The sequence below is a fragment of the Juglans microcarpa x Juglans regia genome, chromosome 4S (assembly GCF_004785595.1).
Source record: "Juglans microcarpa x Juglans regia isolate MS1-56 chromosome 4S, Jm3101_v1.0, whole genome shotgun sequence".
Taxonomy (NCBI): Eukaryota; Viridiplantae; Streptophyta; class Magnoliopsida; order Fagales; family Juglandaceae; genus Juglans; species Juglans microcarpa x Juglans regia.
The window spans coordinates 21,262,997-21,286,525 of NC_054601.1; the positions used below are offsets into that span (position 1 = coordinate 21,262,997).

The following is a 23,529-nucleotide window of genomic DNA, read 5'->3' on the forward strand; positions in this document are numbered from 1 at the left end:
ATAATCGTCTGCTCCGCTACACCATATGTCAGAATCCCCTAACGACATTCTTCCTCTAATGGGCCTCGTGGGCCCAAGCTTAAAACAGTAACATGAAATAAATAAGGGAAATAAAGAGGTCCATTTAATATTTAATTTACTTGGCCTAGACCCATTACATACATTTAATAATTAACTTTTTAATCTAATTATTACCTAATAATTATAAATTTTTCTTTAAAAAAAAAAATTAATTTTTTTAATCCTAAAAAAAATTGATATTTTAATAATATTTTAACCTTATAATATTTTTATTTAACTTTTTTTCTCCTATTTTCTAAAATCCCATAAAATATCATAACTTAAACCATTTAATTACTGTTCATAAACTATTTTACTACTATTTACAGATTTTTCATCTCATATAATTCTCCAAGCATCCCTTTATGCTATGTTTGGAATACAAGTTCACATCAACTCATCTTAAACTAATCATTAATGAGATTCACTATTTTTTCAATTTCTCATTAAAAAAAAAAACTCATATCAATTTATTTAATTCATTTAAATTCATATCTCAATTTATTTACATTCAAACACATTTCAATAAGATCGATAAGATGTTATTATTTACCAATGAATTCAAATCATCTTAGCATCCAAACACACAAATGCTTGTTTGGAAAAAGTTTCTATCCCAAAATTTTCATTCATCTTGTCTCATCTCCTTTCCAAACATCATTCAAATACAAATACTTTCAAACTAATTATTACAATTTTTTCAAACTAATCATTACAACTTTCTTAAACTTTCAAACAAAAAATTAAAAAATAATTCATTTTTTCAAATTTCTGAATAAAAATAATATTCAAAAACTATATTCTAACAATATTTTAACTTTATTATATTTTTTATTTAATTTTTTCTTTCTCATTTTCCAAAATCCCATAAAAGATTAAATTCAAGTTACGTTTAGGTAGTGAAGTGATTTCAGATATTATTTGAATAGTAATAAAAAATAGGTAAATAATAATAATAAAATAATAAATAGTAGTAATAGTGTGCCGCCCAACTTTAGTACAAATTTCACTTTTTATTTTTTATTTTCTATTTTTCTTTACATTTTTAAACATATTTAAATATTTTTAAAAAATAAAAAATATATTAGTACACTAATAATTATTTCCTTAATTAATAAATAAAAAAATTAAAAAATAAATAAATATATGAGCGATAGAAATTAGAAGGTAAAAATAAAGAGGCATAAGAACATTATTTAATAATAAATAATAATAAAGTATTATAAGAATACTCTATTACCTTAATTAACCTTTAAACTATCTGCCCGCTATTCATAAATTCTCATATTCCTATTTACAAAATTCTCGCCTACTCTCTCTCTCTCTCTCTCAGATTGCCCTTAACTCAGTTTCCTTAGTTCTTAGATCGAGCTTGCCCTTGCCGTTCATGACAGTAATTTGCACTGAAAGCCCCGCTCAGAATATGCACGAAAACATCGGCTAATTTCTTTTCTGTCAAAAACAAATGTTGGCGTCGCATTCGAAGTCGAATTCGGCGCAATGGCAATGGGAGAACGCGATAGCCGGTGCAGTAGCCGGATTCACCACCGTCGCTGTCATGCACCCCCTCGACGTTGTTCGTACTAGGTTTCAAGGTACGGAGTGTCATCTGAAAAATTTCACACAAAGCGCGCACTTAATCTAATTGAAATTTGTTTGAATTTGACTGGGTTTTTGTTTTGCAGTTAACGATGGCCGGGTTTTCAATCTTCCAACTTACAAGAACACGCCTCACGCGATTTTCACAATTGCTCGCTCGGAGGTTTTGTTGCTTCGCATCACTTCCTATTTACACAGCGTTTTGCTGCTATGCCTTCTGCACTTAAATTTTGCTTTTTGATACTAGGATTTTCACTTTCCCTCTGTTGCTATTTTTTTTTTTGATAAGTAAATGATTGTATTAAAGAATAGGCATAGCCCAAAGTACACAAGATGGTGTACAAAGAGAAAACACCTATCTAGGAAGAAGAAGAGGAAACAAGAAATTCAGCCAAGTTTAAGCCATTAAAGTCTATAGCTATGGACCATACAAATAACATCCTAACAAAAAAAGATCTAAGATCCTCAAAAGATCTCTCCTTGTCTTCGAACGTCCTGTTATTTCGTTCTTGCCATAAGCACCATAGAATACAAATAGGGACTATTTTCCACACCGCTTTGATTTGTGATAAACCTCCTATAGTGGTCCAGCAAGCCAGGAGTGCCTCCACTGTGGCGGGCATAACCCAAGCTATCTCTATCCTGTTGAACACCTCAGCCCATAACGCTCTAGCAACATCACAATGCAATAGAAGATGATCCACCGTTTCACCACTCTTCTTACACATGCAGCACCAATCTAATATGATCACCCCACGTCTTCGCAGATTATCCGTTGTCAAGATCTTTTCCAATGAAGCTGTCCATGCAAAAAAGGTTGCTTTGGGAGGCGCCTTATTTCGCCATATCCTTTTCCATGGAAACTGAATGTTCTAGGCCTGTGTGAGAGACTTATAGAACGAGTGAACTGAAAATATGCCTTTACCAGCCGGTACCCACCATAACTTGTCATTTCCTTGGATGCTCGGTTTCACGGAATACAACAATTGAAAGAACTCTTCAATGCTACCAACTTCCCAGTCTTGAACCGCCCTACTAAAAACAATGTTCCATTGTACTAGATCTCCAGTTAACACCATAAAGTCCGCCACTGAAGCTTCTTTCAGACATGCAATCCTGAAAACTAAGGGGAATAAATCTTTTAGTCTATTGTTTCCACACCATACATCACTCCAGAATTTTATTCTAGAACCATCTCCTAGCACTACTCTAGTGTGACAAACAAACACCTCCCACCCCCTACTGATGTACTTCCAAGTCCCCAATCCGTGGGGCCCATTTACCTCTCTACTACACCAACCCCTCCACATGCTTCAATATTTGTGGTCAATTACTAATTTCCATAGGGCTTCCGGTTACGTATTATAGCGCCACAATCATTTTCCAAGTAATGCCCTATTGAAAATCTTTAAGTTTCCAACACCCAGCCCTCCCATGGGAAGTGGGGAACATACCTTACTCCAATTGACAAAGTGAAATTTAAATTCAGTCCCCATGCCACTCCAAAGGAATTCCCTATACAGTTTCTCAATTTGGGTCGCCACGCTTGATGGAATTGGAAAAAGAGATAGAAAATAAGTTGGTAGATTAGATAGAGTACTTTTGATTAAAGTGATCCTTACCCCTTTTGACAAGTACAGTCTCTTCCACCCAGCCAATCTGCGTTCAATCCTCTCGATCACCGCATCCCATATTGTTGCAGTCCTTGGGGCAGCCCCCATTGGTAGGCCCAGGTATTTCAAAGGTAGGGCAGCCACCTTGCATCCTAGAGTGTTAGCCAGTTGTCTGATATTACGGACATTACCAACTGGTAACAATTCTGATTTTTCAAGGTTTACTTTCAGCCCCAATGCCGCTTCAAAGCAAAGTAAGAGTGCCTCAGTGTCCGCAATTGGTTTTGTTCTGCCTCACAAAATATAAGTGTATCATCTGCAAATAACAAGTGAGAGATGTTAATAATACCCCTAGAGGGGTCCCCCACCGAGAAACCAGTCATGAAGCCATTGCTAACCAATGCCGAAATCATTCTGCTCAGGGCCTCCATAACGATGACAAAGAGGAGCGGGGATAGAGGATCTCTTTGTCTCAGAGGCCGAGAATCGTGGAAGAAGCCATTTGGGTTACCATTAACTAACACCGAGAATTTTGCTGTCGATATGCACCATCTAATCCACGAGCACCATTTCTCCCCAAACCCACATCTCCCAAGCAAGTAGATTAAGAAATCCCAATTAATATGATCATAAGCTTTCTCCATATCTAACTTACACAGGATTCCAGAATTATCATATTTTTGTCTGCTATCTATGCACTCATTAGCAATAAGGACTGAATCTAGGATCTGCCTTCCTTGTACAAATGCATTTTGGGGTTTTGTGATGATCTTCCCCAACACCTCCCCTAGTCGATTTTCAAGCACCTTAGAAATAATCTTATACACCCCACTCACAACACTAATAGGCCGAAAATCTTTGACATCTGATGCACCTATCTTCTTAGGAATTAAAGCTATGAATGAGGTGTTAAGGCTTTTTTCAAATTTTCCAGCTATGAACAATTCCTGAAACACCTTCATCAAGTCCTCTTTCACCACTTCCCAACAGGTTTGGAAAAATCCCATAGAAAACCCATCCGGCCCAGGTGCTTTATCTTTGGCCATCTTCCTCACCACATCAAGGACCTCCACCTCCCCAAAAGGCCTCTCCAATCTCAAGACATCCTGTGGTTCAATAGAGTCAAAAGCCAGCCCATCGATCTTAGGACGCCACCCCCTTTGTTCTGTAAGCAAGTGTTCAAAAAAACCAACAACATGATCTCTGATTACAGGAGCCTCGGTACATGCTACACCCTCTATGTTCAACATCTCTATAGTATTGTTTCTCCTGTGGGAATTTGCCATCTTATGAAAAAATTTTGTACTTCGATCCCCCTCTTTCAACCACAAAGCTCTAGATTTTTGCCGCCACGAAATCTCTTCCAACAAGATGACCCTCTCTAATTCAGTAGCCACCTCTGACTTTCGGGAAACTTCTTCCAAGGAAAGAGCCCGCCCCTCCTATGTCCTCTCTAGCTCTTGAAGCTCTACCAAAATAGACTTCTTTCGTTACCCTATATTGTCAAAAGAGTGTGTGTTCCAAAGCTTCAGGTCATTTTTTAAAGTTTTCAATTTACCTGCAAGAATGAAACTAGGAGTTCCTTCAAAATGATAAGAGGACCACCATTGCCCAACCCTATCCACAAAACCTTCCATCTTCAACCACATATTTTCGAATTTAAAGTACCGCCGCCCACCTTGGATACCTCCACAATCAAGCAAGATTGGAAAATGATCCGAGCCCAAACGAGACAGCGTCCTTTGACATACCTCCGGATAATGAGCTTCCCACTCCGAAGTACTAAAAATCTATCCAATCTCGACCACGTATGATTATTAGACCACGTGAATGCCCTTCCTGTGAGAGGGATATCCACCAAATTCAAATAAAAAATAAAATCTGAAAATTCTCGCATTGCTGGTCTCATTCTACTATCACCTGAGCGTCTTGGAAATCTTACAATATTGAAATCACCTCCTATACACCATGGTAATTCCCACCAACTGATTACTCCAGCTAATTCTTCCCATAACCTACTTCTAATACTGTCCAAATTTGGCCCGTAAATACCAGCAAGGGCCCACATAAAGTTATCTTCCACATCTCTAAAAGACACTACCACTGTGTGCTCCCCTATAAAGTCTTCCATTCTCTCCACCACTCTTCTATCCCACATCACTAACACACCCCCCGACGCCCCATCAGCTGCAAGATAAGCCCAATCCACATATGTGCAACTCCAAATACTTCTAACAATCCTTCTTGTAACAAATTTCAGTTTGGTCTTTTGTAAACATACAATATCCGCCCTCCATTCACGAAGTAAGTTTTTTATTTGAAAGCGTTTATTTGCCTCGTTGAGCCCTCGCACATTCCAAGAAACAATTTTCGGCTTCATAAAATAAGTGCTCTTCCCTTCCCTTTGGATCTCTCCCGGCTTGCACTACACTCATAGTTAAGAGACCACATGAGCCTGTTTAGCTCCCTCTGCTTTTTTGAAACTGATTTTTTGGGATGACCAGCTTCAATGGCTGTGAGCAGTACCATAAACTGCTCCTCATAACCTTCACACTCCATCCCAACAATATGTTGAATTTCTTTTACCATTTGTAAGACCCAATTCGAAGCATTGAACTATTCTGGAAGTAAACAGTTTAAAGGACAAGGTTCCCCCTCCCTGTTAGTCCACTGCGAGACTGTCGGCTCATACTCCCAATCTGGAGGTCCTTGTATCGGAATAATGCTCATATCCGACCCCTCATCTGCCCATACGTCCCTTTTTTCTTTTGAAACAGTGTCTTTGGGAACAATCGTGTCTTCCACTTGCATCAGAGCCTTCGTCGGAGCTGCTGCCATCGATAGAAGGGTTGCATCCTCCTTCTCCTTGCTTGCCGGCGTTATCTGGTTCAGATGAGCCAGAGAAACAGCACCAACGCACTCATCGGCATCCTCTGGCTCAGAAGGGCAGTCGAGAGGGGTCTCTGTCACCACTCCCGCCGTCGTCTGCGCCATCTGTGACTCCGATGAACTCACCTTTGCCAGGCGCACGTGCAGCGTAGCAGTTACCGGCGAGGGTATCAAACTCCCGCCGGTCGAAGGCCCAAGGCCTTCCTTCGACACTGGCTTCCACACAGGCTTCGCCACCCCCCCGCATACAGGCTGGCTCACGGGCTTTGCCCCTCTCCCGCAGATGGACTGACTCAAGCTCAAGGGCTTAGGCCCAGGCCCACTGCCCGTGTGTATCTCCTTTCTACCCAAACCCCTGTCTATGTACAGCCCAGCCTCATCTTCACTTGGCCCATCACCCAAAACCAAGCCCACCCCCATCACACTATCCTCCTCAACGCACCATTTCACCCAATTCATATTAATCTGCAGCTCATTCATTTGCTTTTGCATTTCAGCCAGCACTCGGATCATCTTCTTCTTATTTGGCCCGACAACAGCTCTGCCACCACCCTCAATACTCAGAGCCCCTACAGACACAGCTCCACTTCCTGACCTCTGCAGTGCTGCCTCTCCTCTCCATCGCATCGAAATGTCAGAGACGACACCCAACCTGGCCTGTTCACGATAGCCCAGGGCCCTTGGTTGCTGGAGGGCCTCCATGTACGACTGTGTAGAAGACACAACCATCGTCTCTGGCAATCCGGACCTCCCAGCGCCACCGTCATTTCCAGCCTCCCTCAAAATCTCTGCCAGCTTCCTCCAACCCTTTCCATCTCTATCTTCTGGTATAAAGATACATTTTCGGCGCCCACCCCCTCTGTACTCCACTAGAGCCATGAATACACCTTGGGAGTTTAAACACCTCTGTGCAATGAAACCACTATCCCCTTCCTGATAGCCCGTATGAAATTCCTTTCTTTCCATCTTCAGGCAGTCCTCTAAGGCTTTGATGAACCAGCGTGTTGTAGCCAACCCCAATAGCATGTGTTTTACAAACTTCCATCCTCTTTCCGTAATGAGCACCCCATGGCCCTCCCTTGACACCTCAAATGATTTCAACTCAATGACAACCAGTTTTGAAGGACCCATCTTCTTTCCCGTATGATCAAGAGAAAACAAAATCAAACACCCACAATCACCATTGCAAAATAACAGTGTACAGAGAAAATGAAATGTGTATGGAGAGAAAAATTGTAGCGTGTTGAGCCTGACTCCTCTGTTGCTATTTGAATATCATGGATACCTTGATTTTCCAATGGCAAATCACGCATCATTTTTTAGTAAAAAAAATTGAAGTTCTTGTCGTTCTCATCCTGTGTGCGAGTCTATGATATACAGTCAAATGGCTTGAACTTGTACTTATCATGATTATGTTCTTTATTTTTTCCCTTTTAATCAGAATCCACGAACACACTCAGGAAGTATATATATGTATATATATCTGTTTCCCACTTGTTTTTGTTATTTATTTGTCATGGAAATTGCATTTTACGTCATATGAAAATATACAAGTTTTCTAGCTACATATTATTGGGGTTGCTAAATTTTCTTCAAAAAGCACGAACCCTATTCACTTTGCGCAGCATGTTAGAATTAAAGCTTGGTATTCTTCATGTTAGAACTAAAACTTATCATTCTTTCCTATAACTCGTATGCTTACATTGTCATGTATCACACTAGTGCTTTCTTTGGCTTTGAGGAGGGTTTTTTTTTTTTTTTTTTTTTTTTTTTTTAATTTTTTTTAATTTTTTTTAATTATTTTTTAAATTTTATCCCTTTGTGTTGCAGGGTTTGAGAGGGCTTTATGCTGGCTTCCATCCTGCGGTTCTTGGGTCAACTGTTTCATGGGGCTTATATTTCTTCTTGTACGAACCAAGTTTTTTGTTGCCTGAGATGAGAGTTAATCAATGATGCATCAAAAATCAACCTGACGGGTTATTTATGTTTGTCTGCTTTGTTTTGTTGAATGATCTCATATTATATTTTGTTCATAAACCTAAAAGGTTTGTTATATTTGCAGTTATGATAGAGCAAAACAAAGGCATTCAAAAAGCAAGGAGGAGAAGCTGAGTCCCGGTCTTCATCTTGCTTCTGCTGCAGAAGCAGGAGCTTTGGTGAGAACACAAACCCTCATTTTTTTTTTTTTCGTTTTAACATCAGATACATTTTGCTGGTTTCCCATAAAAAACTGTCTTCTTGTCATTACATGCTTATTTTTTTCCTTATCTGGTACACTACCCATTTCTGCATGTTCAATTAATATTTGTACCTCTGAAATGCTGACACTTGTTGGGGCTGGGGCAAGAGGGGGCGTATTAATAAAAAAATTACTTAATCTGAAAGATAAGGTGAATGAAATTCAGTGTCTGGAAATCGTGTAAAGAGATGGAAGCAAGTTACACAGTTTGTTGAGTACTTCGTAATTCTCATGACACCATGAATAGAGTTTCAAAGAGTAACATATGTAATAGATATTAGGTTACCTAAGTATTTAGTTGACATTTTTGAAGTGTTAACAGCCATCATTAGAGGTGTCCTTTCATACTCCCAAGTTGAAGGTTGGTACAAGCTTGCGTAGAACCATCATTCATTCCAAAAGCTTGGATGCTTTAGTTTCTAAGCATTCAAGAGGGGAATAATTCTTTTTTTTTTTTTTTTTTGCAATTTCCTTATGACATCTTTATGAGGTATACATTGGAGCCATGCTTGGTTTTCCTACTAATGTTTGCAAGTTATTGGCTTTGTCAGGTGTGTTTGTGCACGAATCCTATTTGGCTTGTAAAAACAAGATTGCAGCTTCAGACACCTCTTCATCAAACTCGACCATATTTTGGCCTTTATGGTCTGCTCTGTATCTTACATAAATTTGCTAATAACGTGCACACTGAGATATCCCTTTTCCTTGCGAGTCTTATCAACTTTGGCTTTAGGTTCTAGCAATCACATTAAGCTCGATTTATTCTTCTTGTGCCATAGCGTTACAATTTTTTTTTTTTTGTTCCCAAGAAAGATTTAAACTTGGACTATCCCAATCCCACTCTAGCTAGCAGTTTAATCTACATTTCTTTGAGTTGAGTTGTATCTAGGTGATGGTTTAATTTTTTCATAGTGTATGGTATACATCATCAAAATTGTCATCAAAATGGCTTTTTTTTAAGACAAGTTTCTGCTTAAATAAAGTGCCAATTAAGGATATGTTCACATGTGTTGAATTCAGAGCTTAGCCATCATCATACTTTTGTGTCATTTTTTTAATGGCTAAAATAAAATTTTATTGAGAAAGATAGGCATAGCCCAAGTACACAGGGAGTATACAAAGAAAACACCTAACAACAACTAAGAACTAGACATTGATAGAAGCAAATCGCAAAGTCCCATTACAATCAATAGTAGAGGCCCAAGATAATAGCATGCTGAAAAAGAATCTCTTAAGCTCATCCAAGGAACTTTCCTGGTCAATGTCTAATATGGTTAATCCCCTTCGTGGACTTTAAGACTAGTTTGCATTTCTGTTTTTGATCAGTAATGGTTAACTACTTTACATTTCTTTTGATGATTTTGTTTGTTTTTTAGCTTGATTGTTGCTCCGAGATTGTCCAGTATGTTTACATGTTTCATCAAATTTCAGATACCTTAAGAACCATAATTAGAGAAGAAGGGTGGAGTGCACTTTACAAAGGGATCATACCTGGTCTTTTTCTGGTATATTGTTTTCTTATCCTTTTGCCTTAGCTTTTTAAGGTTATATACATAATCTCATCAAATTCATTGTAAAAGAAAGTCCATGACTAGGTGTTTCCTTTTGGTGTGTAGTATGTTTTTTTTTTTTTTTTTTGGGGGGAGGGGGGGGGGGGGGGGGGGGGGGGGGGGGGGCGTGGGGGGTGGGGGAGGTTATGATAATTTTATCTTTCCCAGGATTGCATACCAACTCTCTGATTGAACCTACCTTCTTTTTCAAGTTGGGCAGAAATGTGATTCCATCTAGTCTTGCTGCTGATATTGCTGTGCGGAGAATAAAAAATGATTCTAGGATCAAGCTTATGAAATTAATTTGGATGCATGTGAAGGCTGTAGTAGTACATGTTATCAGCATTAGTCATGCCAAGATTACTTTTCAACACCTGTCTGCTCTTTTTTTTCCCACTTAGAGGTGTTTATTTTGTTTCAGCAGGTTTCCCATGGTGCTATTCAGTTCACAGCATATGAGGAACTCCGTAAGGTTATTGTTGATTTCAAGTCTAAAGACAGCAAAACTAATTCTCAATTTGATGATAAGTTGTTGGTAAGTCTCTACAGTCCATATTCTTTTGGTATATTGTTCCCTTTAACTATATGAATATGCATGTACTAGAGGTATCAATTTACACTCCGGGCTAATATAGTTTGTCATTGGTCCCTTTTGGTCATCTGGGAATTTGTTATCCAGTTATGGTCTAGAATTTACTGCACCAGATGAGAGAATTTGAGTTCTAGGTTAATAGAGAGCTGGTCTTTGTTTCCATCAATACAAATGAGTTTGAGTTTATGGTTTTATTGGAAAGGTGAGAGAACATACACCCAGGTAAGAAGATGAATGGGATTTTTTAGTTTGATTCTGTTGATATTTGCTAAGCCAGTGTATGGCCTTTATCAGTGCACGATTTATGACCTGAATTATATTATTATTTTATTTGTAGTTTAATATCTTTACTATTACATCACTTACAAGAATAAGTTTCCATTATAGTTTGCCTGAAGTATTTGGAAATAAGACTTTTATGGGTTGTTTACTTGAGTATTTTAAGTTCACATAGACACAATTCTGAGAGAAGTCTAGGTTTTGGGACTGCTTGCACGACTCAGATCATGAATAGCATTGAAATTTAGTTACTTTCTCATTCATCTCATTTGGGTCTCGAAGTATAGTTTCTTGGTTAGTGATATTAACAAACTGCTTTTATTTGTATCTCATTTTTTCATTTTTTGCTAGAAATCAGTTGATTATGCTGTTCTGGGTGCATCGTCAAAAATTGCCGCCATTCTTCTGACTTATCCGTTTCAGGTAGGCATTTCTCTTGGTTACTGTTAAGTCCTCAAATTTGCTGATTTCATTTGTAATCTGATCATTGCTTCTTATATGGTTGGTTGGCTTGAATTTCAGGTTATACGAGCTCGATTGCAGGTATAACAATTGTTAAATTCTTTTATTCCTTTTTGTCTCTATATATGTCATAAAATACTCAACTTTTGTAAGGCAGATAACTTCTTGCCCCCAGAAATATGGCATGGCCTTTAGGTTTACCTGGCTTCCCTATTAATAACTGGAAGTTGGTCATATCTGTTTCCCTCTACAGCAACGACCTAGTAGTGAAGGAATTCCAAGATATAAGGATAGCTGGCATGTTGTGAAGGAAACTGTGCGGTAAGTATGAAGGTCAGCCCTCATTTAGTTTTTTCCAAAGATGGAAAGCCAAAAATGAAGTAAAAACCCATTGCTTTTTGTCTTTTGGTAAAAAATAATAGATTGGTGATACTTGACAGGTTGGTAATACAGCTTATGTTATAATCTCGAGGGACTGTCTTAACTTGAATTTTTATTAGTCCATATCCTTCACCAAGAAAATTGGTGAAGCTAAAGAGAACCTCTAAACATTTGTTGCTCCAAGTACGCCAGATGAGGCCCTCTTTTAGTAGATGATGTTTCTGTAAGGCAATGCTACAATCTGATTCATTTTCTCGAAGATACTAAAAGTGAATAAAGTGCTATTAATTTCAAGTTGTTAATGTTAATTTTTTGACCCATTCCACTTGGGAACAAACTTTAGCCGTTTAAGCCATTGAGACGTTTTTTTTTTTTTTTCTTTTTCTTCCTTTTTAAATCCCAGGTATTTTCTCTCTCCAAAGCTAATTCTATTCTATTGGGGCTTGCAGGTTTGAGGGTGTCAAAGGTTTTTACAAGGGCATTACACCAAACCTCCTGAAAAATGTTCCTGCTGCGTCAATAACATTTATTGCGTATGAAAATGTCCTAAAGTTGCTAAAAGTGACAAGAAGGAAGGAGTGAAAATTTTGTTTGCTCTCGTCTCCTTTAAATTCTCTGTAGCTACAGTGTACTTTGACATCTTTGATGCTCAAAGTGTGGTAAGAAAAAGTTTTGGAATGCTCACAAACCTCAGTAAATTATCTTAAGTGCATCTTTTGGTTTCTATTTCTTTTTTGCCCCTGCTGTTTACCCTCACTTTGAATGTTTAATTGGCTAGAGATTTTCTTTATTGCTTAATGAATTGTATTGTGTGGATATTAATCATGGACTCATCATTGTGAGGCTGAATGGTGATGTGTCTAGTTGACTGCACACTCTGCAAGTTTGGTTTGAATTCTATTAAAGTGATTAATAGCTTTGTTGATTAAGCTTGTTACCTGAAAAAAACGTCCACTAAAGCATGAAATTCCAGGCCATTGTCAATTGCCTATCTCTTTTCGTTTATTCATTTATTTGTAAGGTAAGACTCCTTCATTGAACTACTAACATGACACGTGGAAAACTTGTTTTGGCTGAAAACCAGATTATCCCTTCATTAGCTCACATACAATTGAAGAGATTTCAACACTTGTACATTAAAAGTGTGATATAGTTATGCTCTAGTTGAGACTTCTGTTGTCAGTGATGATGCCGGTGACAATTACATGGCATAATCTCATCCATAGTGGGTCAAAATGGAGATAAAGTTCTCAATATGACCTGCCTTCCCCCCTTCCCCCTTCCCCCCCCCCACCCCCCAACACACACACACACACACAAAAGTAGGACCAACGATGAGAACCACAATATAGATCGTGAGGGGCTGCACAGAAGCTGCATTTATTTAATCAAATATACAGCTGACTCAAAAGTTCGACTTGTACTTCCCTTGCTTATTGATACTTGTGCTTCACAGCAGTTTATCTGACGCAAAGAAGAAATAGAACTGTGGCTTGTACAGAATTGTGGGAATAATTACAAGAAATACAACATGCTTCTTGATGGCCTTTGCTGAATATCCTTCTTGATGACTACCAGTGTGCTGGCAGCTGAGACCTTTAAAACCATCACACACGTGAGGGTGAAGGTAGATTTCTAATTTGCATTTAGTAATCAATATGTTTGTTCCTAAAAACTTGAATGAATGGCAAAGTGTATGGATGCTCCAAGATTCTATAAACAATATTTTTAACCATGGTTTTTTAAACACGAGAAAATCTAATGATCCTTGGTAATTTTCCTGATGAAGAAGAGAATTTCATCTGAGACTTCTTCAGCTTTCTCCTGTTGGATATAATGGTGCCCATCTAGGAATATAACTTCGAGATTGGGGACAAGTTCCTTGAAAACATCCTGTCACATATTCCCTTGTACCAAAAGATTCGAAAGTCATCCTTGTCACCTACTATGAATTTTGTTGGGACGGTAATTTTTGATCCTTGCCATGGTGCCAGAAGCTCCCAGTTTCTGTCACATGTTGAAAGGAAGTAGTGAGTAAAAACAGAGTATTGGTTTGGGCAATGATTTTAATCTGTATATGTGTGACAGTGTGAGAGTTGAGTTTTACATTTGAACATAATCATCATAGTGTCTACTTGTTACAATATACAATTTTATAAGCATTATTTTATGGGATTTGCTCTTGTTCACCCACATTAGCATTTCCCATTTTCCCTCCCATGATATTGAATTAAATTTTCAACGTTTCATTAATATTAGCATACCATGGAGCTTTTTTTTAGTGTTTTTTAGTTCATGCCTTTTAGTGTTGTAACCAATGGATTCATAAAGCTTATTGAATTTTAAAAGAATTTAAAGAATCTTTAAATTATGGCTCTTGAGGAGTGTAGTTTCTTTGACACTATATAAAGGGTTCTTGGTCTTTCTCTCAACTTGAGCAAAGTTAGGGAAGCTGAAATACTTTTCTTGTGTATTCTTGCTAAACTAGCATTTATATAGAAATGAGGAAGATCTTTTTGGGAAGTAACCAGCCCCTTTGGCATCTCATGGTATGCATAGAATTCTCAATGTGAAAACATATAGACAAAGTGCACTGACCACATAGATAGATCAATGTGCTCAGCACTCAGCAGTGCCTAACTGTGAGATGTAGATCATCCAAGGCTCATTATCTTGGATACTCTTTTTGAATCAGTAGTTGACAAACTTCTCAGGAGGATAGATGGGGAGATTTAAGTGAGATCCAATATAGATCCAACATTCTATTCACTTGTGGGATTCAGGCATGAGGACATAATAAAGGAAAGAAAGGGATGAGGTTCTTTTGCTTTTAACATAGCGGGCTCTAGCAGGAGGTCCGCATGGTAGACTATTAGCTTAGTGGTAGAGTGCACCCTTGATGATTGTCTGTGTTTGGAATGTGAGGATTCTCAGCTGTGTAAATAGTTTAATGTGCACATTGATGCTTGACACTGAGATTATAATACAAGGCATATTAGTGTGGTATGCTTCTCTGCAGTTCTAATTTAGATTTGAAACCAAACTTCTCAAAATGATAGGTGGAGTGATTCAGTTGTCCAGGGGGAGCCATGACTCCTCTCTTCCCGAGAATCGATACATTTCATCACTAACATACAAATATAAACGAAGGAATGGAATAGAAGACCAAGTGGTCAAATAGAATTTGGAGATCAAAGTGTTGACATTGTGACACTCTTAAAGGTTTTGTTGATTGCATAATGACTCAAGATATATTAACTTTATTAGTTATATTCTTTTTTTATAAAATAATTTTAACTATTTTTGCGCATCATGCAATTTTACAACTAGATACAATATTCTGAAGGCTCGATATTTTATTCTGTGCATAGGCTTTAAGATTTAGATGGTGTTTCAATGTATTGTAGGTAGTATATTGAGTTGTTTATATATACACCAACTAAAGTTACAGAAGTTTCTACACTTACAGGTCCATGGCACGATAATAATTGAGAGGACCTGTGAAGCCAGATTCCTGGAACTTGTCTGCGTAGGCCTGAAGTTCCTCTTCAGTAATCCATTTTGGCAACACCGATGGGGTCTCCAAATAATCAATTATCTCCATACCTGGAGGAGCTACCATAGCATCTGTCTTGGTTACGAGCAAGAACTTCTTCATCACTGTTAGATAATCATACCTTGCAAATGCCCTCTCTGCTCTTCCAGGTTCCTAGTCAACCAAACATCAAAACATCAACAAGTTAGTCACATATATGATACCTTATATATGCATAGTATTTATATGCAAGTACACACAAACATAAACCATGGTACCTGGTACTGACAGATGTAAAACCACTCACCAAACATTGTTCTGAAAGATTCGACTACTTTAGAACTTGGAGATCTGTTGAAGTATGGAGCAGATAGAGTTACTATCCCCTTGACTCTATCAGGCCTCAGCAAGCTCAGATGCCACCCAACATTTGCCCCCCAATCATGTCCCACCACAAATGCCTTCTCATTACACAAAATCAGGACAAAGATACAGAGTTGACAGTCCCATAAAGACGTATGTATGTGAAGGAAAATTATTAAGTAAACTCGGATGTTGTGGTACTTTCATCCTATAATCACACGTCATGTAATTAAAATTATTTATGTAAGCATAATTTTAATTGATATTCGGTCCCGTTTTAGATGAGTTGAATAAAATATTGTTAGAATATTATTTTTTAATATTATTATTGTTTTGAGATTTGAAAAAGTTAAATTATTTATTATATTTTGTATAGGAATTTGAAAAAGTTGTAATGATAATATGAGTTGAGAGGAATTTTCAATCCAAACCGGGGCGAAATCTTATGATAAAATAAGAATACTATGTTTCATATCCCAGGAATATCTAGTAATTACTCAAACCTAAATGATACCTGTTGTTCACCAAAATGGTCCAAAAGGCCTTTGAGGTCACCCACAAGATGTATCATGGTGTAGGAGTTGGGACTCAGCGGGGAGTCGGAGTCACCATAGCCTCTCATGTCAGGTGCAACCACATGATAACCATGGTTTGCCAAAAAAGTAATTTGGTGGCGACAAGATTACCAAGTTTCTGGGAACCCATGAAGAAGAAGCACTAGAGGTCCTGCCCCTTGCTCTGCTATGTGCATCTATATTCCATTGGTTTTGATGCTTTGGTGATATACCTCATTCATGCTTTCTCACTTTTTTTTCACCTCACTCATGCTTTCTCACTTTTTGGAAATCTCACAGAGCAGGAGGAGAGAGTGGTGCTCAATCCTATCAATGGCGGCCGGGCTGCGTGAAGAACTGTATTCAATTATGAAGTTGGTAAGTTTTGTAGTCAAAAGTCAAATATGACGACTTTAGCAATGGAGTTCCATAGCCAAACGGTCGATTCCCACTTGTCTGGAAGATTACACTTCGAAACCTGAAAATGTCGCTGTATTTAAAATAATAATAATAATAATAATAATAATAATTATTAATGACTCGATCTCAATGAATTAGTCATCTTCTAGAAAGGTTTGCTGCATCATGTTTTCATACAACCTAGAAGAAAAATGTTATACGGGACACTGACATCTTACTATTTTCTTTCATTATTTTAGTTATTAATAAAATGGAAATATGTTATAGACATGGTGTCTATAATAGTGTCTCGTACTCTTCTTTATTGGGAGGACAGAGGGGGTTTTTAAATTCTGTTTTATAGAGTGTTTTCTCTGTTAGAAGAGAATTTTTTATAAGTTAAAACAATGTTCGTTACAAAAAAATTAATGTGTAAAGAAGTTTCAGAGTTGATGCGTAGTTTAACTTATAGTCTTAATTTTTTATGTATTGATAAGTCACAGTTATAATTTCGGTTCTCATAAATGAGTGTTTTCATAAAAATTAAAAAAAAAATAAAAAAATCAGTTGGTACAAATTATTTCAATGTTTGTTTTAAAAATGAGCGATTGCATTTATCACTACTGTTCAACTTCAAAATGGCTAATTAATATGTTTCAACTGACTTTATTGAAATGGTAAAAAAAAAAAAAAAAAAAAAAAAAACTGACTTTATTGAAAAATGTTAAGTTACTGTCCAACACAGTTTCCCATTTCCTTGCCACCTTGTCAATTGCCCCTAACATTCTTCGTATCTCTCTCCCTTGGGCCCATATCACTGGGCCTGATTTTAGGCCCAACAGATACCACGGTCAGCGGAGAGAGAACGAAATCTATGTATCATCTACGTATGTGAAGTCGATATTGGGTAAGCTCAGGGTAATTCATATGTGTTTTTGAAAAAAATATTTATTTTATTATCGTATATTCTTAATTTTTTGTTCATTCATCAAACAAAAACATAAAATGTCCACAAATTAAGATATTTGAGAACATATGTTGCTTCAACATTCTTATTTGGAAAATGAGCATTTTTTAAAAATGACATGCATTTTTTAAAAGCATTTTATTTATAAGCTTTTTTTTTTTTTTTTTGATGCATTTTTAGGAGGTTTCGAACTTCATATCTCTATTTTGAAAACTGAAAATTATGTCAATCAGGATACATACTTTTATTATTACAAGCATTGAATACATGACATATAAATAATAAAGCTCTATTTACAAGTCCGCTTACCAACACACTAAACACATAAAAAGCTGTCATACAATTAGTACAAAAAAGTATACGTTTTGACATTTATAACAGTAAGTAATATATTATTTCGCAAATTAATTAGCTAAAAGTCCAACAATACACACCAAAAAAAGTCGGGGAACAACAGACTGGATCGATGCCCAAGGTACACAATAATTTTGAGTTTTTTTCCCAATGGAAGTAGTGCATGCATGCAGTAATTATATAATTAATAAATAAAAATCAGGAGTTAATCTTCCTGCAGTTCTTTCTAATCTCTCCCCTTGAACTGCCTGTCAATGGAGAAATATTTCCCATCTTAATCATGGACTTAGCGAACTGCTCCATGAAAAGCTTACTGTTCTCTGCGTATTGCTTAACCAGTTTCATAGTTGTTTGGCTCTTTGTTAGGAGAATTTGGTCAGAGCTCAACAGGCCTTTGAAAGCCAACAGGTTTTTGTAGTAGCTGTTGTCAAACTTGGTGGGGCTAACAAAATCCAAGAAAAACAGGTTCTGGTCACCACCGGATCTTGGGCATCTCCTTCTCAATTGGGCAGCATAGGATGGATTAAGTGTGTTGTCCGGCTGCCCATTGCCTGACTGGTTGTACAGTCTCTGTCTGAAGCTGGTGCATCGGGAATTTCCGATCGTGTGACTCCCTGCATATATTTTCAATCTTTCGTCAACAATATTGTTGTCATGATGATCAATTTATTAGTTTAAGTAGTACTAGATGATGCTCACAAGTCTTAATTTTTTTCAAATTGAAATATTCTAATTACAAAAAGATTATATACAAAATATTGCTACAATATCTATAAAAAAAAATTACATAAAATATTTTAAGAAACTAACGTGATTTCATCTGATCGGTTAGATTTACTTAACAATAAAAATAATTTTACAATCTGACAAACCACATCAAACTATATCAGTTTATGAGATTGCTTATATGTAATTCCTTTGTGACTAAAATATTTCTCTTACATAAAAATAATCTCATAAATTGAGATGACTTGACATGAAATTACATAAAATTACGTTAATTTATAAGATTACTTTTGTATAAAAATATACTACTCTAATTTTCTAAATTGTAAAAAAATATTTAGGATATACTATATGGTTTATCACAATAATGGAACATGAATTAAGCTGCTGATATTTAATTACCAGATAGAGTAACAAGATCGACAACGTTAAGCCCTTGTCTCCTGAACTTGGTGAGAATAGTCTGGAAAGTGTTGTTTGGAGCAGGAATGTCGTTATTGGAGCCACTCAAGCTTGCACTTCTGGAGTCCCTTCTTCCTAATGGAACCACCCAGCTGGGTCCACCGGCCTGCATATTCAAAAGATGGTCAGGCCGTACGTTGGAATTATTGAGTTCTATATAGCTAATTATGTCTTATTTTGTCACCATCCAGCAAAATAATTATGATCACGTTTACGATAGAGATAGATTTTAATACTAAATATAATAAATAATTTAATTTTTTTAAATTTTTAAATAATAATAATATTAAAAAATAATATTTTAACAATATTTTATCATTTCAATTCAACTTAATTTAACATCTAAACGTAATTTAAAACTGTAAAAGTCCACTACTTATAATATATAATTGAACAAAGTATTTAAAAAAATTGTAATCATTATTATCTTATTTTAGATAATAACGTCCATTCATGAATTAGTATGTTACGTTGATATTAGATATTTTTATGAAAAAGAAATCATTTTTTTGATGTATAAGTATCGTATAATTATTTTAAAAAAATAAATAAATATAATATTTATATGAAAAAATAATAATTTTTTAATAATAAATTTTAATTTTTTAAAAATAATTATACGATACTTTATCATCACTATACGTAACATTAATCATTATAAAGTGTCGGCAACTTACTAGAACAGTGGAGTCTCTAGCAGCAAGCGCCACAATGTCAGCACAAGATACAGTATGAGGGCACTCTTTCTCCAATGCAGATTTAATCTGGTCCAAGACATCAAACCCTCGTACCGAGTTCCGGTTAGGATTCGACCCCTTCTCACTGACTATGCTTCCGCTGCTGTCTAACAGCAGAGATGCGTCGCAGCCCTGCAAAAATATTACAAGGTTTTGCTTACAAAGATGACGACAGACATGCATGCACGCATGGACCATCGATGCTTTCTGTTCCTTATGACATCTTAAATATGATTAAAAACGAGAGATTTTGCTAGTTAATATTGCAAGATATTACCTGGACAAAGCAATCGTGGAAATGAAGCCTAAGCAATGAAGCTGCCATGCGAGCTTCTTTGGCCACAGCCTTGGCCACAATGGACTTTACGATCTCTTGAGCTTTTGGGCAACAATGGTCGTAAAAGTGTGGGGAGAGAGAACCGCCATTAGTGGAACTACTCTTGCTAGAGAAGCAAAAGCTGGGAGCAAAGGCTAAAAGAGAGAGAAAAATGAAAAATCTCGTGAACTGATTAGACATTTGTGCTTTGTGTCCTACACTCTCAAGACGAATTAAGATGATGAACAATAAAACACTTGCAGAGAAAGTTTCAGGACTTGCTATGATGAAAGCTTAATGGCTTTAGGGGTTATTTATAGGGGGAAACTTTTGTAGATATGTAATCACAAAGTCTTAAGAGATGCAGAGAGAGGAGAAGAACAGAGTAGGGAGCAAAACATTTGGAGTTGGTAGCTGACTTGCTGTCCATCAATGTCATGGAAACAGTAAAACAAAAAAACGAAAATAGAGACTGGAGTCGGTAGCTGGCCTGCATGTATTTGCCGCTGGTTTGAATATCAACAGTATCTCAAATGATATATAAATAATAGTAAGAATAGTACGTAGAGGAATAATTTTACATTACTTGTAAACAAGTTGCATATTTATAAAGAATGAGCACTTCTTTCTTGTTGAATCGATTTTATGAGATGAGTTAGGCCGATAAATTTTTTCATGATATCAGAGCTTGTCACAGGACGAATGGGGGTTTGCACTACTTATCTCGTGACAAGAATAAAAAAAATACTGACCTGCACGTGAAGGAGGGTGTTGAGGAATAATCTTACATTACCTATAGACAAGGTCTTGTGCATGTTTATAATGAATGAACAATCCTCTCTTATTGAATTGGTTTTATGAGATGAATTTGACACATAAATTTCTTCATAATAGTGAAATAGAAATAAATAATTTATAAATAATAACAAATAATTTATAAATAATAGTGAATTAATCTAAAAATATATGAGAACAGTTATATTTTCAAAAGAGCCTAAGACTTACAAGTCCATAAATATACACACATATATATATATATATATATATATATAGTAAATCTATCTCTAAGATGATTACAGTGAAACAAACTTTAACAAACTTTTGACTTAGCATGACAAAATCTCGTTATTTAACATGGTAAACTATAATCGCATTGGATCCCTACATAATTCACATGCATACAGGTAGCCAAATTAGTCAAAAAGCTAACTTGACTATCTCTGTAGCAAGAAAGTAATTGAAAAAGAAAAACAGTAACATTAGGCAAGAATAGCAAAATAATTTGGCTTTGCTGTATATATATAGTGTAGCCACCGTAGCTAACCAAAACCATATATATATATATATATATATTTTCTAGAAGAGGATAAGAGTTCAATTTTATTTATGCTCTCACTTATAACAGAGGAATACCGTACTGAGAACCATTAGACGCCTTTGAAGTTATACATGAAAAGAACCAAAACCAAAGTATAAAATGAACTAAGACCAGAAATCATAAAACTAAAACCCTTAAACATTGAACTATAAACAGTTATAAAATCATAGCCAAATACTTATAACGCAACACCGACAATCTTATCCTATCAAGTCCCAACAAACCTATTATCTCCTTTGGGGCCAGCTCAAAATGATCTGTACGTTGTAGGTCCCTTGTCACCAGCTTCTTTGTGTTTGCTTATGCATGTACTGAATTTCTTGTGTTTATAATTATACATGTTGTATGAAATTTAGGTTGTTAATTAATTATAAATCTGAATTGGCCTTCTAAATTTTTTACAGAACTAAGCATTCTCACGTGTTTCTACTATAAAATGAGTAGGGTTTTGAGAGTCGTCCTTGGAAATTTGGAATATATATATATATATATATATATATATATATATATATATATATGTTGGAGCTAGCCCTTGATCATGTTGATGAGATTTCAAATTACAATATTCGGTAAATACTGCAACTTTAAACTAATCTTTCATATCCCAACACTATAAGAAAATTGTTTATTTGCGACCAGTTAATTTCAACGAAATGACTATTTACAACTAAAATTAGTTGCGAATAATCTTTTAGTTACAATAAATTGATCACAAAAATCATTTTTTTTGTAGTGCAAGTTCCTACTACATGATACAGATGATTTTTAAAATAATTAATGAATAATAAAGAAATACTAATTGATAGAATAAAGTAGCTAGCGGGATCGATTTAGTGTTTTAAAAGCTGGAGAGTGGGTGAAATTAAAAAGGAGGATTTGACCACTTATCCCAAACATTAAATAAAAAAAAAAAAAAAAGTAGAACAATAAGGATTTGAATAGCTAAAAGAATTTTGTTAGCTTTGTTGAAAAGGAAGTTGCTAATTATAAATCATGAGTGTCCTTGCCGCTAGCATTATATATATATATATATATATATATATATGATCATATACTTGTTGATCACTATAAAAAAAAATAGATTTTTGTGATCAATTTATTGTAATTAAAAGATTATTCGCAATTAATTTTAGTTGTAAATAATCATTTTGCTGAAATTAACTGGTCGCAAATAAGCAGTTTTATTGTAGTGAATAAAAACTCTACAAAATTTTGTTCTAATCAGCTTTAGTACTTCTTGTTATAGAAATTTACAAGTAATATGAGATTAGCCAGAAAATGATCACGCATCTTAATTATTTTTTGACTTGATGATTATATTTGATAAAATGAATGATTTGGTAATTAACCTGGTCATATCGATATATATAGCTAGAGCTAAGCAAAGGGGTAGTAATTAATGATCAAGACATGAATGAAGGAATTAATTACGATCAAGAGATTTATATAGTACTGCCAAAATGGATGCAGACTCACCTGCTCTGTTGAAAACATGCATGGACGCGATGATCTTAAAAAATTAGCCGTTGGAGAAGTTTGATTTTTTCATGTCCTTAATTATTACGTTACACAGCCTTCTTTTTCTATGCTTTTCTTTTGATTTTTTTCATTTTTTATTGGTGATAAAAGTTTAATCCATTAATATATTTATAGTGCGTGCAGACAGCAACAATTTACCCCATTTCTCTAGAAGATGGACGTGTTACAACTTTTATATATATATATATATATATATATATATATATATATGAGATTTGCTAGGTACAAGCGGTTTGGTGTATTAAACTTCACACCACATTGACATGATTTTTTTTATTAAAAAGAAAAACAAAAAAAGAAAAATTTTGAGAGAAGAAGAATATCCTCTATCTCACGACAATCATTTCCGTTTTCAATTCATACCGTTTCATTAAACGAATGCCTTACATGTCAGTATTGGTGCTCGGTTTGCTACCCGAACTTGCTTGCAAGAAGACTTTTCCTATGTATATATATATCAATTTCATCTTAATTTGTTGCTACGAATGGCCTTTTTTTACCAGCTTTTAATTTCAATTAACAAGAGTAGTATCCG

At 35.8% G+C, this 23,529-nt stretch overlaps 2 protein-coding genes and 1 pseudogene across 6 annotated transcripts; 1 reads left to right on the plus strand and 2 right to left on the minus strand.

Annotated features, from left to right (window-relative positions):
* Nucleotides 1-1,405: 1,405 nt before the first annotated feature.
* On the plus strand, nucleotides 1,406-12,365 carry LOC121262313 (folate transporter 1, chloroplastic). Of its 5 annotated transcripts, none has more exons than XM_041164722.1 (11): nucleotides 1,406-1,655; nucleotides 1,746-1,822; nucleotides 7,992-8,068; nucleotides 8,224-8,317; nucleotides 8,952-9,045; nucleotides 9,832-9,905; nucleotides 10,372-10,485; nucleotides 11,173-11,244; nucleotides 11,344-11,364; nucleotides 11,537-11,604; nucleotides 12,114-12,365. In XM_041164722.1, exons 1-11 carry the CDS (start codon nucleotides 1,526-1,528, stop codon nucleotides 12,244-12,246), a joined length of 954 nt encoding a protein of 317 aa, XP_041020656.1. In that variant the 5' UTR covers nucleotides 1,406-1,525; the 3' UTR covers nucleotides 12,247-12,365. The 5 variants fall into 5 exon arrangements, with proteins under 5 accessions (XP_041020656.1, XP_041020657.1, XP_041020658.1 ...); XM_041164723.1 differs by having other exon boundaries at nucleotides 10,375-10,485; XM_041164724.1 differs by having other exon boundaries at nucleotides 11,537-11,616; nucleotides 12,114-12,229.
* Nucleotides 12,366-13,354: 989 nt separating this feature from the next.
* LOC121262314 lies at nucleotides 13,355-16,358 on the minus strand (annotated as a pseudogene).
* A 1,512-nt stretch (nucleotides 16,359-17,870) lies between these two features.
* Nucleotides 17,871-20,372, minus strand: LOC121262315 (peroxidase 72-like). The gene is made up of 4 exons (XM_041164728.1): nucleotides 20,039-20,372; nucleotides 19,702-19,893; nucleotides 18,965-19,130; nucleotides 17,871-18,450 (listed from the first exon to the last, which is right to left on the minus strand). The coding sequence occupies exons 1-4, from the start codon at nucleotides 20,276-20,278 to the stop codon at nucleotides 18,035-18,037; spliced, it is 1,014 nt and encodes a 337-aa protein (XP_041020662.1). The 5' UTR covers nucleotides 20,279-20,372; the 3' UTR covers nucleotides 17,871-18,034.
* Between the last annotated feature and the right edge of the window lie 3,157 nt (nucleotides 20,373-23,529).